Here is a 17219-nt window from a genome sequence, read left to right as displayed (position 1 = left end):
CTCTTACCCACTATGGTTGGTTTACCTCATGGCTCTGTACTTGGACTCTCTACTTCTTCACCTTTCTACCTTGTGTTGCTCAGCCTAGTAACGTTTATCATAAGATATCTAAGATTTGTATTGTATATTTTCCAACAAATTTTGCATTGTGAAGGGCGAAATTGACTAACAGGCATTCTGCTGTTTTATTAGTATTTCTGGCAGATATTCAGTGTTAAATCCTCACTAAAAATCCAAACATATCCTTTTAGACAACTTCCAATGCAGAATGTTTGTGATAAATAGGGATTGTCCAGGATTAGTACAGGTGACTAGGTTTAGGCTGAAAGGGAATCTGTCACCTCTACAGTATCTGCACCACTCACAATTTTGTAAATACTGGGGGAGATTTATCAAAACCTGTCTAGAGGAAAAGTTGCTGAGTTGCCCCTAGCAACCAATCAGATCACTTCTTTCAGAGGCCTTTTTAAAAATAAAAGAAGCTATCTGATTGGTTGCTATAGACAACTCAGCAACTTTTTCCTCTGGACAGGTTTTGATAAATCTCCCACTTTTTATGTGACAACACTGAAGAAATGACCCTCTGCTACAATGTACAAGTAGTGAGTGCACAGCCTGTAAAACAGTGTTTAATGTTGTGTCCCCTCAAAATAACTCAACACACAGCCAATAATGTCTAAACCTTGGCAACAAAAGAGAGTACACCCCTAAGTGAAAATGTCCAAATTGGGCCTAAGTAGCCATTTTCTTACTCCAGTGTCATGTGACTCATTTCTGTAACAATGTCTCAGGGGTTAATGGAGAACAAGTGTCTTTAATTTGAATTTACACACTCTAAAACTGGTAATGGCGAGTTCAACATGGCATCTCATGGCAAAAAAACTGAGGATCTGAACAAAAGGACTGTTGCTCTACATAAAGATGGCCTAGGCTATAAGAAGATTGCCAAGACCCTGAAACTGAGCTGCAACACAATGGGCAAGACCATACAGCGGTTTCACAGGACAGGCTCCTGTCTCTGGGATATAGATATATGAGTGCTGCCAGCATTGCTGCAGAGGTTGAAGGATTGGGGGTTAGCCTGTCAGTGCTCAGACCAAACCTGGCTGCATCTGAAACATGTTGGCGTTTGGGGTTTAAACAATGATGTGCTGTAAGTGCTTTCGATTTTATGAAGATTTATGAAGACAAGACATTTTAACTGCAACCTTTTGCTGGATCATTTTATTTATAAGATTTTTTTTGTTACTGCGCTAGTGGAGGTGGTATCCCTGCGGATTGGATTTGCAGGACTGCGATACAGGTGAGCTGTTTTGCATCAAATGTGTCTTCATTGCTGTCTTCCCAAAAGGAAGCCTTTTCTAAAGATGATGCACAAGAAAGCCCACAAACGTTTGCGGAAGCCATGAAGACTAAGGACATGTATTACTGGAACCATGTCCTGTGGTACGATGAGACCAAGATAAACTTGTTTTCTTATAAACAACATGAAAACAATAATCCATCCTGCCTTGTATCAGCAATTCAGGCTGGTGGTGGTGGTACATTATAATGTTGTGGGGGACATTTTCTTGGTACACTTTGGGCCCATTAGTACCAATTGAGAATGGCATAAATACGACTACCTGGGTACTGTTGCTGACCATGTCCATCCCTTTATGACCACAGTGGATACATCTTCTGATGGCTACTTCCAGCAGGATAATGCACCATGTCACATCATCTCATACATGACAATGAGGTCACTGTACTCTAATGGCCTCCACAGTCTCCAGATCTCAATCCAATAAGGCACTTTTGGTAGGTGATTCACACCGTGTCTGAACAGGTGAAAAATCTGTAGCAACTGCGTGTTGTCATTATGTCCATATGTTGGAACTGTGATGTTATGTCCATATTTTTCTGAATATATTAATATTATACAATCAGCTTTTGAATCCCATATTTTAAATAAGAATGAGTTTGGTAATTTTTTTGTTGTTTTTTTAAAATTCAGCTTCCAACATTCTATTATCTGCCCAAGATACATAAAAATGAGACTAACCCTCAGGGCAGACCAATAATTTCAGGCATTGGTGCAATTACCTGTCATCTTTCTCATTTTCTTGACTTATTTTTACAGCAATATGCAAATATGCATTTGTTCTAGAAACCACACCATAGGCATGAAAATCTTATAAAGGTTAGGGAGAGAAATCAAAGGACGGGAGAGTGGAAAGTACACCATCAGCAAATAAGCAAATCTTGAATACTCTATCATGTAAGGGAATGCCAGTGATGTCTGGATCCCCCCTAATCATGGCAGCCTGAGGCTCAATGCATAGGGCAAAACCAGGGGGGGGGGGGAGCAGCAGATTACCCTGACGGGTCCCGTTAGACAAAGGAAAGGTTGGAGAAGGTGCATGAAGAAGTTTGAGAGTAGCAGTAGGAGAGGAGTAAAGAAGACCCCGCATTGCAGTTAGAAAATTGCCCGTGATCCCAAACTTCTGGAGGGTAGCAAAGAGAAACGGCCACCCCAGTCTATCAAAGGCCTTTTCGGCATCTAAGCTAAGAAATAACGCCTGCTTGGACCTCTGATTGATGTAAAAAAAAAAAAACATTTTTTTTAACACTAACTGGTGGTGTTGCCCTATACTTTTAATTCTCACAAGCGGTAAAAGGGAAAAAAAGACCCCCAAAATTATTGAGTACAGAAATACCCCATATGTGGACGTAAAGTGCCCTGTGGGCACACAACATGGCTCAGAAGTGAGAGCGTACCATGTACATTTGAGTCTGAAGTGGTGGTTTGCACAGGGGTGGCTGATTTTACAGTGGTTCTGACATAAATGCAAAACAATAAATACCCACATGTTACCCCATTTTGGAAACTACACCCCTCACAGAATGTAACAAGGGGTATAGTGAACCTTAACACCCCACAGTTGTTGGACGAATTTTCGTTACAGTAGGATGTAAAAATTGAAAAAATTGAAAATTTTCACTAAAATGCTGGTATTACTCTACATTTTTCATTTTCACAATGGAAAAAAAGAAAAAAGTCCCCTAAAATTTGTAAACCCATTTGTTCTTAGTATGGAAATACCCCTTATGTGGATGTAAAGTGCTCTGTAGGCAAACTACAATGCTCAGAAGAGAAGGAGTGCCATTGGGCATTTGGAGAGAGAATGTGTCCAATATTGCAGGCCATGTGTGTTTACAAAGTCCCCATGGTGCCAGAGCAGTGGACTCCCCCACATGTGACCCTATTTTGGAAACTACACCCCTCATGAATGTAACAAGGGGTGCAGTGAGCATTTACACCCCACAGATGTCTGACAGATTTTTGAAACAGTGGTCCGTGAAAATGAAAAATTTAATTTTTCATTTGCGCAGCCCACTTTTCCAGAGATCAGTCAAACGCCAGCGGGGTGTAAATGCTCACTTCATCCCTTATTAAATTCTGTGAAGGATGTAGTTTCCAAAATGGGGTCACATGGGGGGGGTCCACTGTTCTGGCACCATGGGGGCTTTGTGAATGCACGTGGCCCCCGACTTCTATTTCAACCAAATAATCTCCAAAAGCTCAATGGCACTCCTTCTCTTCTGAGCATTGTATTTCACCCGCAGAGCACTTTACATCCACATATGGGGTATTTACATACTCAGAAAAAATGGGGTTACAAATTTAGAGTGATATTTTCTCCTGTTACCCCTTTTGAAAATGAATTTTGGGTAACACCAACATTTTTTGAAAAAAAAAAATTTGTTTACACATTCGACTTTAACAAAGTAGTCAAACACCTGTGGGGTGTTAAGGCTCACTGTGCCACTTCTTATGTTCCTTGAGGGGTGTAGTTTCCAAAATAGTATGCCATGTTGTTGTGTTTTTTTTTTTTTTACTGTTCTGGCACCATAGGGGCTTCCTAAATGTGACATGCCCCCCAAAAACCTTTTCAGAAAAACTCATTCTCCAAAATCCCATTGTCGCTCCTTCCCCTCTGAGCCCTCTACTGCGCCCGCAGAACACTTTACATACACATATGAGATATTTCCTTGATGGAGATAAATTGGGTTACAAATTTTGGGGGGATTTCCCTCAAAATCTGGGTCTACGAGAACATGAAGATTTTGAATTTTCTCCTTCACTTTGCTGCTATTCCTGTGAAACACCTAAAGGGTTAACACACTTTCTGAATGTCATTTTGAATACCTTGGGGGGTGAAGTTTTTATAATGTGGTCATTTATAGGGTATTTCTAAAAGGAAGGCCCTTCAAATCCACTTCAAAACTGAACTGGTCCCTGAAAAATTCAGATTTTGAAAATGTTGTGAAAAATTGGAAAATTGCTGCTGAACTTTGAAGCCCCCTGATGTCTTCCAAAAGTAAAAACTCGTCAATTTTATGATGCAAACATAAAGTAGACATATTATATATGTGAATCATTATATAATTTATTTGGTATGTCTATTTTCCTTACAAACAGAGAGCTTCAAAGTAAAAAAAAAAAAATCTACATTTTCATGAAATTTGGGAATTTTACACCAAGAAATGATGCAAGTATCAATGAAAAGTTACCACTATGTTAAAGTAGAATATGTCATGAAAAAACTATCTCGGAATCAAATTCATAAGTAAAAGCATTCCAGAGTTATTAATGCTTAAAGTGACAGTGGTCAGATGTGCAAAAAATGCTCTGATCCTTAACCCCTTGCCGCAAATGGACGTTCATTAACATCCATATGCGGCTCCTGAGGTATGACGCGCACATCATACCCGGTGGATCCCGGTTGCAACCGGGACCCACGGCTAATGCCGGACATCGCCGATCGGGCTGATGGCCAGCATTAACCCTTTATACGCGGCGATCAAACTTGCCGGTTAGCTCAGTGGTGCTGTTCGGGACCGCTGCAGTGAAATTGTGGCATCCCGAACAGCTTGGAGGATCCCTACCTGCCTCCTGGCTGCCCGATCCCTGAATGACTGCTCCGTGCCTGAGATCCAGGCAGGAGCAGTCGAGCAACGATAACACTGATGAGTGCCATGCTATTGCATGGCAGTGATCAGTGTAGGAAATTAGTGCGTGCAATGTTATAGTCCCCTATGGGGGCTATAACATTGCAAAAAAAGAAAGTGAAAATAAAGTGTTAATAAATGTGGTTTATCCCCTACCCTAATAAAAGTTTGAATCACCCCCTTTTCCCATTTAAAAAAAAACTGTGTAAATAAAAATAAACATATGTGGTAAAAATAAACATATATGCCGCGTGCGTAAATGTCCGAACTATAAAAATATATTGTTAATTAAACCGCATGGTCAATGGTGTACACGTAAAAAAAAAAATCCAAAAGTCCAAAATAGCGTATTTTTGGGCACTTTTTATACCATAAAAAAAAGAATAAAAAGTGATCAAAAAGTCCAATCAAAACAAAAATGGTACCGATAAAAGCTTCAGATCATACCGCCCAGTATATGGAAAAATAAAAAAGTTAAAGGGATCAGAATAGGAAATTTTTAAATGTATTAATTTGGGTGCATGTACCGTATATACTCGAGTATAAGTCGAGTTTTTCAGCACGATTTTTCGTGCTGAAAACACCCCCCTCGGCTTATACTCGAGTGAACTCTCCGCCCTCAGTGGTCTTCAACCTGCAGACCTCCAGATGTTTCAAAACTACAACTCCCAGCAAGCCCGGGCAGCCATCGGCTGTCCGGGCTTGCTGGGAGTTGTAGTTTTGAAACCTCTGGAGGTCCGCAGGTTGAAGACCACTGCGGCCTTCCACACCATCAGACCCCCCCCCCCCCCACCCCCTTTAGTTTTGGACTCACCTCCGCTCGGCGGGACGTTAGGTTGCGCTGGTCCGGTGCTGCAGGACTGTCCGGTGGGGAGGTCGTCCGGTGGGATAGTCGTTCCGGGCTGTCCATCTTCACCGGGGGGGGCCTCTTCTGCGCACTTCGGGCCCGGCCCCGTAATAGTCACGTTGCCTTGACGACGACACACAGGGACGTTCATTAGCAACGTCCCTCTGCGTCGTCGTCAAGGCAACGCCTCTATTCCGGGCCCGAAGCGCGGAGAAGAGGCCCCCCGGTGAAGATGGACAGCCCGGAACGACTATCCCACCGGACGACCTCCCCACCGGACAGTCCTGCAGCACCGGACCAGCGCAACCTAATGTCCCGCCGAGCGGAGGTGAGTCCAAAACTAAAGGGGGTGGGGGTCTGATGGTGTGGAAGGCCGCAGTGGTCTTCAACCTACGGACCTACCAGATGTTTCAAAACTACAACTCCCTGCAAGCCCGGACAGCCGATGGCTGCCCGTGCTTGCTGGGAGTTGTAGTTTTGAAACATCTGGAGATCCGCAGGTTGAAGACCACTCTATCAGACATTGACAAGCGGTGATGTTGAAGGGGAGGGGGGCGGGGTCTGATGACATGTGGTGATGATGACAAGGGGATGATGAAGGGGGGGTGAGATGATGACAGGGGGATGATGAAGGGGGGGTGTGGGATGATGACAAGGGGATGATGAAGGGGGGGTGTGAGATGATGACAAAGGGATGATGAAGGGGGTGTGTGGGATGATGACAAGGGAATGATTAAGGGGGTGTGTGGGATGATGACAAGGGAATGATGAAGGGGGTGTGTGGGATGATGACAAGGGGATGATGAAAGGGGGGTGTGGGATGATGACAAGGGGAAGATGAAAGGGGGGTGTGGGATGATGATAAGGGGATGATGAAAGGGGGGGGGTGGGATGATGACAAGGGGATGATGAAAGGGGGGGGTGGGATGATGACAAGGGGATGATGAAGGGGGTGTGTGGGATGATGACAGGGGGATGATGAGGGGGGGGTGTGGGATGATGACAAGGGGATGATGAAGGAGGGGTGTGGGATGATGACAAGGGGATGATGAAGGAGGGGTGTGGGATGATGACAAAGGGATGATGAAAGGGGGGTGTGGGATGATGACAAGGGGATGATGAAAGGGGGGTGTGGGATGATGACAAGGGGATGATGAAAGGGGGGTGTGGGATGATGACAAGGGGATGATGAAGGGGGTGTGTGGGATGATGACAGGGGGATGATGGGGGGGTGTAGGATGATGAAGGGGGGGTGTGGGATGATGACAAGGGGATGATGAAGGAGGGGTGTGGGATAATGACAAGGGGATGATGAAGGGGGTGTGTGGGATGATGACAGGGGGATGATGGGGGGGTGTAGGATGATGAAGGGGGGGTGTGGGATGATGACAAGGGGATGATGAAGGAGGGGTGTGGGATAATGACAAGGGGATGATGAAGGAGGGGTGTGGGATGATGACAGGTGGTGATGCTGAAGGGGGGATGATGACAGTCGGTGATGATGAAGGGTGGATGATGACAGTCGGTGATGATGAAGGGGGGATGATGACAGGGTGGTGATGATGAGGGTGTTAATGATGGGGGTCTGGATGATGACAGGGGGGATGATGTATTTCCCACCCTAGGCTTATACTCGAGTCAATAACTTTTCCTGGGATTTTGGTGTGAAATTAGGGGCCTCGGCTTATATTCGGGTCAACTTATACTCGAGTATATACGGTAGTTATTTTTTTTTTTGTAGTAAAATAAAATCCAACCTATATAAATTGGGTATCCTTGGACTGTATGGACCTACAGAATAAATTTTATGTGCAATTTTTACCCAAAACTGCACTGCATATTTTGTCCCACAAATAATTTTTTTTCCTGTTTCGCCATAGATTTTGTGGTGAATTTATTAATGGTATTACAAAGTAAGATTGTTTGCTCAAAGAACATGGATTTTTAGGGGGTAAATTGAGTGTTATGATTTCTAGAAGATGAGGAGGAAAAGGTGCAAAAATTTAAAATCACCAAAGAGTGAAGGTGTTAAACACTGTTATACAGGCTTTTCACTTAATACTTTACATTGTAGCAGAGGTTCATTTCTTCACATGAAAAGATAGAATAAAATATTTACAAAAATACGAGGGGTCGGTGGACTCTCTCATGGAAGATTCTGTATATCATGCTCAGAGCTCAGATGTCAAGGGGGTGTTGCGGAGCTGCAGCATTCATGCCTCTTCCCTCTCCCACCTCTCCCTGCCTTCACTGGTTGATATACAGCTTTTGGGTACATCAACCACATAGCACAGAGAGGGGTGGCAAAGTGAGGAGGCCTGCATATTGAGGCTTGATAACTCCTCCTGGACTCTTGAGCTCTGAACATGACCTAGAGGGGACATATTTCCTTTAAGGACCTTTTCCAGTGCCTCTAGTGAACAGCAGCATACGCCATCCAGGTGATTGTTACAATGATTATGCTGTGTAAGGGCTTATTTTTATTGAGCACCAGTTGATTTTATCTGTTTTGGACTGAAAACCTTATTGTAAATTATTTTATGCCTATTGCAGTCTATTTGGTGTCTAAGATATAAAAGTTAGGAGATGTTTTGTATTTTAAGCATTGTACACATATTAATTAATTAAGTAGGAAGGATGTTAAAGAGGTACTCCGCTGCTCAGCATTTGGAACAAACTGTTCCAAAAGCTGGAGCCGGCTCCGGGAGCTTGTGACTTCATAGCCCCGCCCCCTCAATGTAAGTCTATGGGAGAGGCCTGAGGGCGTCATGAGGGGGTGGGGCTATGACGTTACAAGCTCCCGATTCCAGCGTTCGGAACAGTTTATTCCAAACGCTGAGCAGCAGAGTACCCCTTTAAGGTTTTTGAAAGCTAATATTAATCCTATTTAGAAACTGTTCCTAACATGAATTCATTGTTGGGTACATGTTGTTCATGGGTGTAAAAGTTGTTTCCTTCTTTCCAGGTTACCCACAGACCCAGCCAACGAATTCAAGTCTTGTTACAATGAAAAGTTCCACATCCTCTTGAAGTAAGTGATCATTGTAAAGTTCTCTGGTCTTTTTGTGACTGGGCTGTTTTGTAAAGACCTCATTCAAAATGTTTTAACATGTGTATAAATGTTGTGGATAAAGAACAAGATTTACAAATTTCCTAAGAAATAATAGATTTTCCAACGTGTGTGCGGCAGCACATCTGTAGGTGTGACAAAGAGCCGAAACCTGTGTTATTAGTCCCAGGGCTGTTGTTACCTCCATCTCAGGAAGACGCACGCAAGCAACAATCTGGACATGATGAGCGGTATAATTTGTGAGAGCTAGGAAGGAATGTACTACCCCTTCATGCTCGAAGTTAGAGATGAGTGAACTTACAGTAAATTCGATTCGTCACGAACTTCTCGGCTCGGCAGTTGATGTCTTTTCCTGCGTAAATTAGTTCAGCCTTCAGGTGCTCCGGTGGGCTGGAAAAGGTGGATACAGTCCTAGGAAAGAGTCTCCTAGGACTGTATCCACCTTTTCCAGCCCACCGGAGCACCGGAAAGCTGAACTAATTTATGCAGGATAAGTCATCAACTGCCGAGAAGTTCGTGACGAATCAAATTTACTGTAAGTTCGCTCATCTCTACTCGAAGTCTTTGCAGACTGCTAGAGGCTAGATGGTGGGATATTCAAACTTGTGTGTCATCTGGCATCAGCCATCTTGGTACAGGGCTGAAATGATAACTATCCAAAACAGATTTACAGTGTGATCACGTGTGGCATGGGGCTGCTGGGTGCAGTGTTAAAACATTTCTTTTTTTAAATCAACTGGTGCCAGGAAGTTAAACAGATTTGTAAATTACTACTATTTAAAAATGTAATCCTTCCAGTACATATCAGCTGCTGTATACTCCACAAGAAGTTCTTTTCTTTTTGAATTTCGTTTCTGTTTGACCAAAGTGCTCTCTGATGACACCTCTGTCCATGTCAGGAACTGTCCAGAGCAGGAGCAAATCCCCATAGCAAACCTATCCTGCTCTGGACAGTTCCTTAGCCAGACAGAGGTGTCAGCAGAGAGCACTGTGGTCAGACTGAAAGGAAATACAATTGTCCTCCACAAATGTAGTCTCTCTGAAAACGTAATACAATTTCCTAAAAAATAATTATATACTGATAGTTTTCCTCCATAATTGTATTACCTGGCTCACAGTGCCTTGGGATAGAAAAAAAATGAAAATTACTTATGTGCTACGTGCACAAAAAGTATTTTGGTTATTATTTTGGTCAGTATATTTTCTAAAACCTACGGATTCCAAAACTAGAATAGAACAATTTGCACCTTTTCTCTGCGTTTGGGTTTACCCCTGGTTTTAGTAAAAATAATGAGCAAAACTGTGTGTGCACTGCTAGTCTAATACATGTGGCTTCTCCACCTGCTGTCAAATATCTCATCCCAGTACATCACGCGCCCATCTGCAGCTTCACCATAACTAATTTAAGCTCCGCTACAGCATATAGAATCTCTTTGTGGCTTTTGGCTTGAATACAGTATGTACACAGAAAAATACACCAACACTCTTTTATTCTGGATTGTGAAGTTATTTAGTGCCCGTGATCTGCTATGATTTTTCTATAAACAATCGCCCATTATCTCAATGTATGTTTTTTTGTTTTGTTTCTTCAGCTTGTAATGCTTGCATATAGCCCCTTCCCTGTGCCATACTGGGGCATATTAAAAAATAAATTGTAAACTGTGGTGTGATCCATTTTTGGGATATTTTTATGGCCTTATATTAACCCCTTCAGGACCAGGCCAATTTTGGCCTTAAAGGGGTACTCCGCTTCTCAGAGTTTGGAACAAACTGTTCCGGACGCTGGAGCTGGGAGCTCGTGACATCATAGCCCCGCCCCCCTCATGATGTCACACCCTGTCCCCACAATGCAAGTCTAAAGGAGGGGGCGTGACGGTTTTCAACCCCCTCCCTTAGACTTGCATTGAGGGGCGGAGTGTGATGTCACACGCCGGCGCAGGCGTGACGTCACACGCCGCCCACCCTGTAGTTGCCGGTAATCAGTCCCGGAGCGAACACGCTCCGGGGACTGATTACAAACGGGATGCCGCGTGCATAATCCCGGGGGTCCCCAGCTGCGGGACTCCCGCGATCAGGCATCTTATCCCCTATCCTTTGGATAGGGGAAAAGATGTTTAAGCACCGGAGAACCCCTTTAAAGGGGTACTCCCGTGGTAAATCATTTTTTTTATATCTACAGGTGCCAGAAAGTTAAACATATTTGTAAATTACTTCTTTAAAAAAAAAAAAAAATCTTTCCAGTACTTTTTAGGGTCTGTATGCTACAGAGTAAATTATTTTTTTTTTGGAACACAGAGCTCTCTGCTGACATCATGACCACAGTGCTCTCTGCTGACATCTCTGTCCATTTTAGGAACTGTCCAGAGCAGCATATGTTTGCTATGGGGATTTTCTCCTACTCTGGACAGTTCTTAAAATGGACAGAGATGTCACTGTGAGAGCACTGTGGTCATGATGTCAGCAGAGAGCTCTGTGTTCCATAAAGAAAACAATTTCCTCTGTACTATTCAGCAGCTAATAAGTACTGAAAGGATTAAAGGGGTATTCCAGGCCAAAACTTTTTTTTATATATATCAACTGGCTCCGGAAAGTTACAGATTTGTAAATTACTTCTATTAAAAATCTTAATCCTTCCAATAGTTATTAGCTTCTGAAGTTGCGTTGTTGTTTTCTGTCTAACTGCTCTCTGATCACTCATATCCCGGGTGCAGTTCCTATGGGGATATTCTCCCATCATGCACAGCTCCCGGGACGTGACATCATCATTGAGCAGTTAGACAGAAAACTTCAGAAGCTAATAACTATTGGAAGGATTAAGATTTTTTTATAGAAGTCATTTACAAATCTGTTTAACTTTCCAGAGCCAGTTGATATATATAAAAAAAAGGTTTTGCCTGGAATACCCCTTTAAGATTTTTTAATAGAAGTCATTTACAAATCATTTACTTTCTAGCATCGGTTGATTTAAAAAACAAAGTTTTCCACTGGAATACCCCTTTAATGTTAGTGGTAAATTTTGTTTGAAAAATAAAAAAATTTAGCATTTTTCCGATTTCAAGATTCTCTACTCTAGTTATTAATTCGCATTTACAATATGTCTACTTTCTGTTGACATCATTTGTTAAATGTTGTTTTACTTTTTTAGGACATTACGGGGCTAAGAAGTTTAACAGCAATTTTCAAAATTAGAGAGAGAATTTCAAAATAAAATATTTTAGGGACCAGTACAGTTCTGAAGTAGATTTGAGAGGCCTGTATGTAAGAACCCCTTATAAATCACCCTATTATAAAAACTGCACCCCTCAACGTAATCAAAATGACATTTGGGAAGATTATTAACCCTTTAGGTGTTACACAGAAATTAAAGCAAAGTGGTAGTGTACCGTATATACTCGAGTATAAGCCGAGTTTTTCAGCACGATTTTTTGTGCTGAAAACACCCCCTTTGGCTTATACTCGAGTGAACTCTCCGCCCTCAGTGTTCTTCAACCTGCGGACCTCCAGATGTTTCAATACTTCAACTCCCAGACCACTGCGGTCTTCTCCATCATCCAGCCCCCCCCCCCCCCTTTAGTCTTGTACTCCCCTCCGCTCGGCGGGACGTTAGGGTGAGCTGGTCCGGGCCATCTGTGCTGCAGGGACCGTCCGGTGGGGAGGGATAGTCGTTCCGGGCTGTCCATCTTCACCGGGGGGGGGGCCTCTTCTCCGCGCTTCGGGCCCGGCCCCGGAATAGTGATGTTGCCTTGACGACGACGCACAGGGACGTTCAAGTCAAGGTATCGTCTCTATTCCGGGCCAGAAGCACGGAGAAGAGGCCCCCCCGGTGAAGATGGACAGCCCGGATCGACTATCCCTCCCCACCGGATGGTCCCTGCAGCACAGATGGCCCAGACCAGCTCACCCTAAAGTCCCGCCGAGCGGAGGTGAGTACAAAACTAAAGGGGGTGGGGGGGGTCTGGATGATGTCGAAGGCCGCAGTAGTCTTCAACCTGCGGATCTCCAGATGTTTCAAAACTACAACTCCGAGCATGCCCGGAGTTTGGAGGTCCGCAGGTTGAAGACCACTGTAATCAGACATTGACAAGCGGTGATGATGAAGGGGGGGTGGGCTGATGACAGCTGGTGATGATGAAGGGGGGGTGTGGGATGATGACGGGGGGATGATGACGGGGGGATGATGACAGGCGGTGATGATGAAGGGGGCATGATGACAGGCGGTGATGATGAAGGGGGGATGATGACAGGGTGATGATGATGAGGGTGTTAATGACGGGGGTCTGGATGATGACAGGGGGGATGATGTATTTCCCACCCTAGGCTTATACTCGAGTCAATTACTTTTCCTGGGATTTTGGGGTGAAATTAGGGGCCTCAGCTTATATTCAGGTCGGCTTATACTCGAGTATATACGGTAGTTATTTTTATTTGTAGTAAAATAAAATCCAGGGGGATGATGACAGGGGGATGATGACAGGTGATAAAGGGGGGGGTGTGGGATGATGACAGGGGGATGATGACAGGCGGTAATGAAAGGGGGTGTGTGGGATGATGACAGGGTAATGATGACAGGTGGTGATGATGAAGGGGGGGTGGGATGATGACAGGGGGATGATGACAGGCGGTGATGATGAAGGGGGGGATGATGATGATGAAGGTGTTAATGACGGGGGTCTGGATGATGACGGGGGGGGGATGATGTATTTCCCACCCTCGGCTTATATTCGGGTCGGCTTATACTCGAGTATATACGGTAATTAAAAAAATTAATTTTTTATTTTTTCAAATATGCCATTTTGCACAATTTTTTCTGCAACACTGCGGGTGCTGACAGGGAAATACAACAATATTTATTTCCCTAATTCTGGCATATTTAGAAATATCCCATATGTGGCCCTTGTACACTACATGACTCTCACACAGGCCTCAGACATGATGGAGCACCATATGGATTTTGGGTCTTCCTTTAATTTAGGATATTTTGTAAACATCTTATCAAGACGCAGGGGCCTTTGGGATCCAAAATATTTTTGCAAGACAAATTGATGTTTTCATTGGTACCATTTTGAGGTACACGTGAAACTCTGATAGCTTTTTATTCAATATTTTATGAGGTGGTACGAATAAAAAAAAAATCTGTTATGCCATTGTTTTTTATTTTTTTACTGTCATTTTTCATGCAGTATAAATTACATATTACTTTTAGTCTGCCATTCGGTATGATTATGGCGATACCAAATTTTTTTTTTTTTTTTTTGTATTAAAGGTTTTTATTGGCATTAACAATAATAGTAACATTACAGCAAAAAGTAGATTGCAGAACAGCCTACAGATATGCAAACAGAATAGGCAAGTTGCAACACTTCAACAAATGTGAAATATAACATCAATGCATGTGTGAGAATATATGTGGAAACTCACGGTCGACAGTTGTCGTCTATATGAGTCACGAGACAGTCTCGTTTCATGTCGCAACCGGCAATGAGATAAGTTGACATGTTACGTAGGCACACTTGGTAAATCAAGTCGACATACAAGGGAGAAAGGGAGAAGGATAAAGGAGGGAAAAGGAAGAGGGAAAGAGAACAGAGAAGGATGCTGAAGTAAGGGTGTAGATGCAAGGGGGGTGCATACCTCAGGTGATCGTGTGTACGGACCAGGCCCCGACCGTCTAGCAGCTTGACATAACTAGGCGGGTCACACACCCGAGAAGAGATATGGACACCAAGTGGGGGCCAGTCTATGTGTGGAGCGATCTATATTCGGGGGAGGACACAAAGGAGGTCCAAGGATGCCATATCTGGTGGTATTTGGTCAGCTGCCTGGAGGAGTCGGCCAGAAGTTCCTCCATTCTGTGGATAGTAGACAACTCCTGCAGCCAGTCTGAGAAGGTGGGGGGGGAGGTGGACTTCCACATTCTAGGTATTACCGATTTAGCAGCCAGCAACATGAATCTTATCAATCGAGAGGTATTCCTCGGCACCGATGGAGGGAGGACTGAAAGGAGAAGGGGAACAGGGTCAGGGGGAAGGCAAACTTCAGTCAGCCGGTAGATCAGGTTTATCACTTGGTCCCAAAAGGGAAGAAGCAATGGGCAGTGGAACCAGACATGGGACATGTTACCACCCCGCCCACCGCATCTCCAGCAGTGGTCAGGCACTCCGGGGTACATACGGGACAGGAGGGTAGGCACTCTATACCACCTTGTCAACACCTTGTAACAGGTCACCTGTGCTTTACTGGATATTGAAGTCTTATGGCAAGAAGAGATCGCCTGTCCCCACTCCTCGTCCGAGAGTGCACGGTTCAACTCTCTCTCCCAACCCATACGGAAGGGGAGAGGGTCATCACGAAGTGTATCTATGAGGAGAGCGTATAAGGTACTAATCGGCCGAGCCGAAGCAGAGCCAGAGGTGCATAATCTCTCAAACGAGGACAGTGGACGGTAGAGGTTAAGACGCGCCCCTCTAGTAATGTAAAAATGACTTAACTGTGTATACTGATAGCTAACAAGGGGCGAGGGCAGGCAATCAGGGAGTATGTCAGATAACGACTTCAAGCCCGAGGGGGTCAAGAAGTGCGAGAAGGAGGCACCCACCGCTCTAGGGTAACACAGGAACTTAGGTGAGTCGAAGGCTGGTGGAAACATCTGGTTTCCGAACACAGGGGACAAGGGGCCATCTGACCTATGTAAGAGGGAGTCTGGCAGGAGGGTGCGGTGTGTTCTAGCAATAGAGGACGTGACTGGCGGTAGCTCAGATAGGACAGCATTTGTCAATTGTGACCTGGGTAGCCATAGCAGTGTCTTAGGGTGTAAGCGTGCCGTATGGGCTTCCAAAAGTGCCCATTGCTTAGTAACCGGGTCATGATGACAGTCCAGCACTCTGGTCAACACGGCCGCCAGGAAGTAAAAGAGGCAGTCCGGGGAACCCAGTCCACCGTCCAGTTTGCGTCTGGAGAGAATAGTCTTCGCTACTCGAGGGCGCCCACCGGCCCAGATGAATTTCGATAGCAGGGTCGACAGGTCTTTAAAAAATAATTTGGGAGGGATAGCGGGGAGGCTGGAGAAGAGGTAAAGGAGTCGGGGCAAGATATTCATTTTGATTACATTGATACGACCCAGCCAGGAGAAGTCCTTCCTCTCCCATTTAGTCAGGTCTACTTTGATGGCGTGGAGTAGAGGAGGGTAGTTAACGCGGAAAGCGTCAGTCAACTTACTGGGTACTTGGACACCTAAGTATTTAAGGGAGTCTCTACACCATTTAAAGGGGAAGTTGTCTTTCAGTTGCCTAATTAAGGGTATGGGGAGGGAAACATTAAGTGCCTCGCTTTTGGCGGCATTAAGTTTATAGTTGGAGTACTTGGCGAAGGTGTTAATGGTAGAGAGTAAGGATGGGAGGGAAGTAAGGGGAGAGGTCAAGAAAAGCAGCAGGTCGTCCGCAAAAGCCGAGCATTTGTGATGACACGAGGCAACTCTCAGGCCCTGGATATTCGGATTGCTACGGATCGCATTAAGAAGGTGTTCCAAGCATAGCACGAAAAGCAAAGGGGAGAGAGGGCAGCCTTGCCTCGTGCCATTGCAGATGCCAAAGGGGAGGGATAGCTGGCCGTTTATCCTAACCTGAGCCTGCGGGTCTGAGTAAAGTGACATGATGCGGGTCGCCATTAGTGGACCTAATCCAATTTGTGATAGAGTTGCCCTTAGAAAACCCCAATCAACACGGTCGAAGGCCTTCTCTGCATCCAATGACAGCAAGAAAAGAGGGGTCTTAGTCTTTTGAGCATGATGGATGACAGAGAAAGTCCTCAGGGTGTTATCCCTGGCCTCTCGACCGCGGACAAAGCCGACCTGGTCGATATGTATCAGACCGGGCATAAGAGGAGCCAGCCTGTTTGAAATCAACTTGGCAAAAAGTTTTGTGTCCGTGTTGAGGAGGGAGATCGGTCTGTAACTCTGGCACAGCAATGGATCTTTCCCCTCTTTGGGGATCACCGTTATAAAAGCCCGTAAAAAGGAGTTGGGGGGGGGGGTGAGGTCTCAGAGATAGCATTAAAGGCCGAGAGAAGTGGTTGGGTCAATTCTGTAAGGAGGAGCTTGTAGAACTTGGCCGAAAAGCCATCAGGGCCAGGGCTCTTACCTGCAGGCAGAGATTTCACAGCTACGCTAAGCTCCTCCAAAGAGAATTGCTGCTCAAGCATAGAAATACTATCAGGTGAAAGGGTCGGGAGGGCTGTGGCGTTGAGGTAAGAGGCCAGGGATGACGGGGCAGATGAAGGTGAGCGTGTCGAACATGGAGCCGGTAAGTGGTA

At 44.7% G+C, this 17219-nt stretch overlaps 1 protein-coding gene across 4 annotated transcripts in view; it reads left to right on the top strand.

Annotated features, from left to right (window-relative positions):
• ST3GAL6 (ST3 beta-galactoside alpha-2,3-sialyltransferase 6) overlaps nt 1-17219 on the top strand; it is a 179944-nt gene that overhangs the window by 106259 nt on the left and 56466 nt on the right. For all 4 annotated transcript variants that reach the window (XM_056559307.1, XM_056559306.1, XM_056559309.1 and 1 more), the window contains one exon: nt 8808-8873. In XM_056559307.1, coding sequence (XP_056415282.1) covers nt 8808-8873 — 66 coding nt within the window. The remainder of the gene's footprint in view (nt 1-8807; nt 8874-17219) is intronic.

Source organism: Hyla sarda, chromosome 2, assembly GCF_029499605.1.
Source record: "Hyla sarda isolate aHylSar1 chromosome 2, aHylSar1.hap1, whole genome shotgun sequence".
In the NCBI taxonomy this organism is placed as follows: domain Eukaryota; kingdom Metazoa; phylum Chordata; class Amphibia; order Anura; family Hylidae; genus Hyla; species Hyla sarda.
The sequence above is the reverse complement of the archived record's forward strand: the minus strand, read 5'-3'. Positions and strand labels throughout refer to the sequence as shown.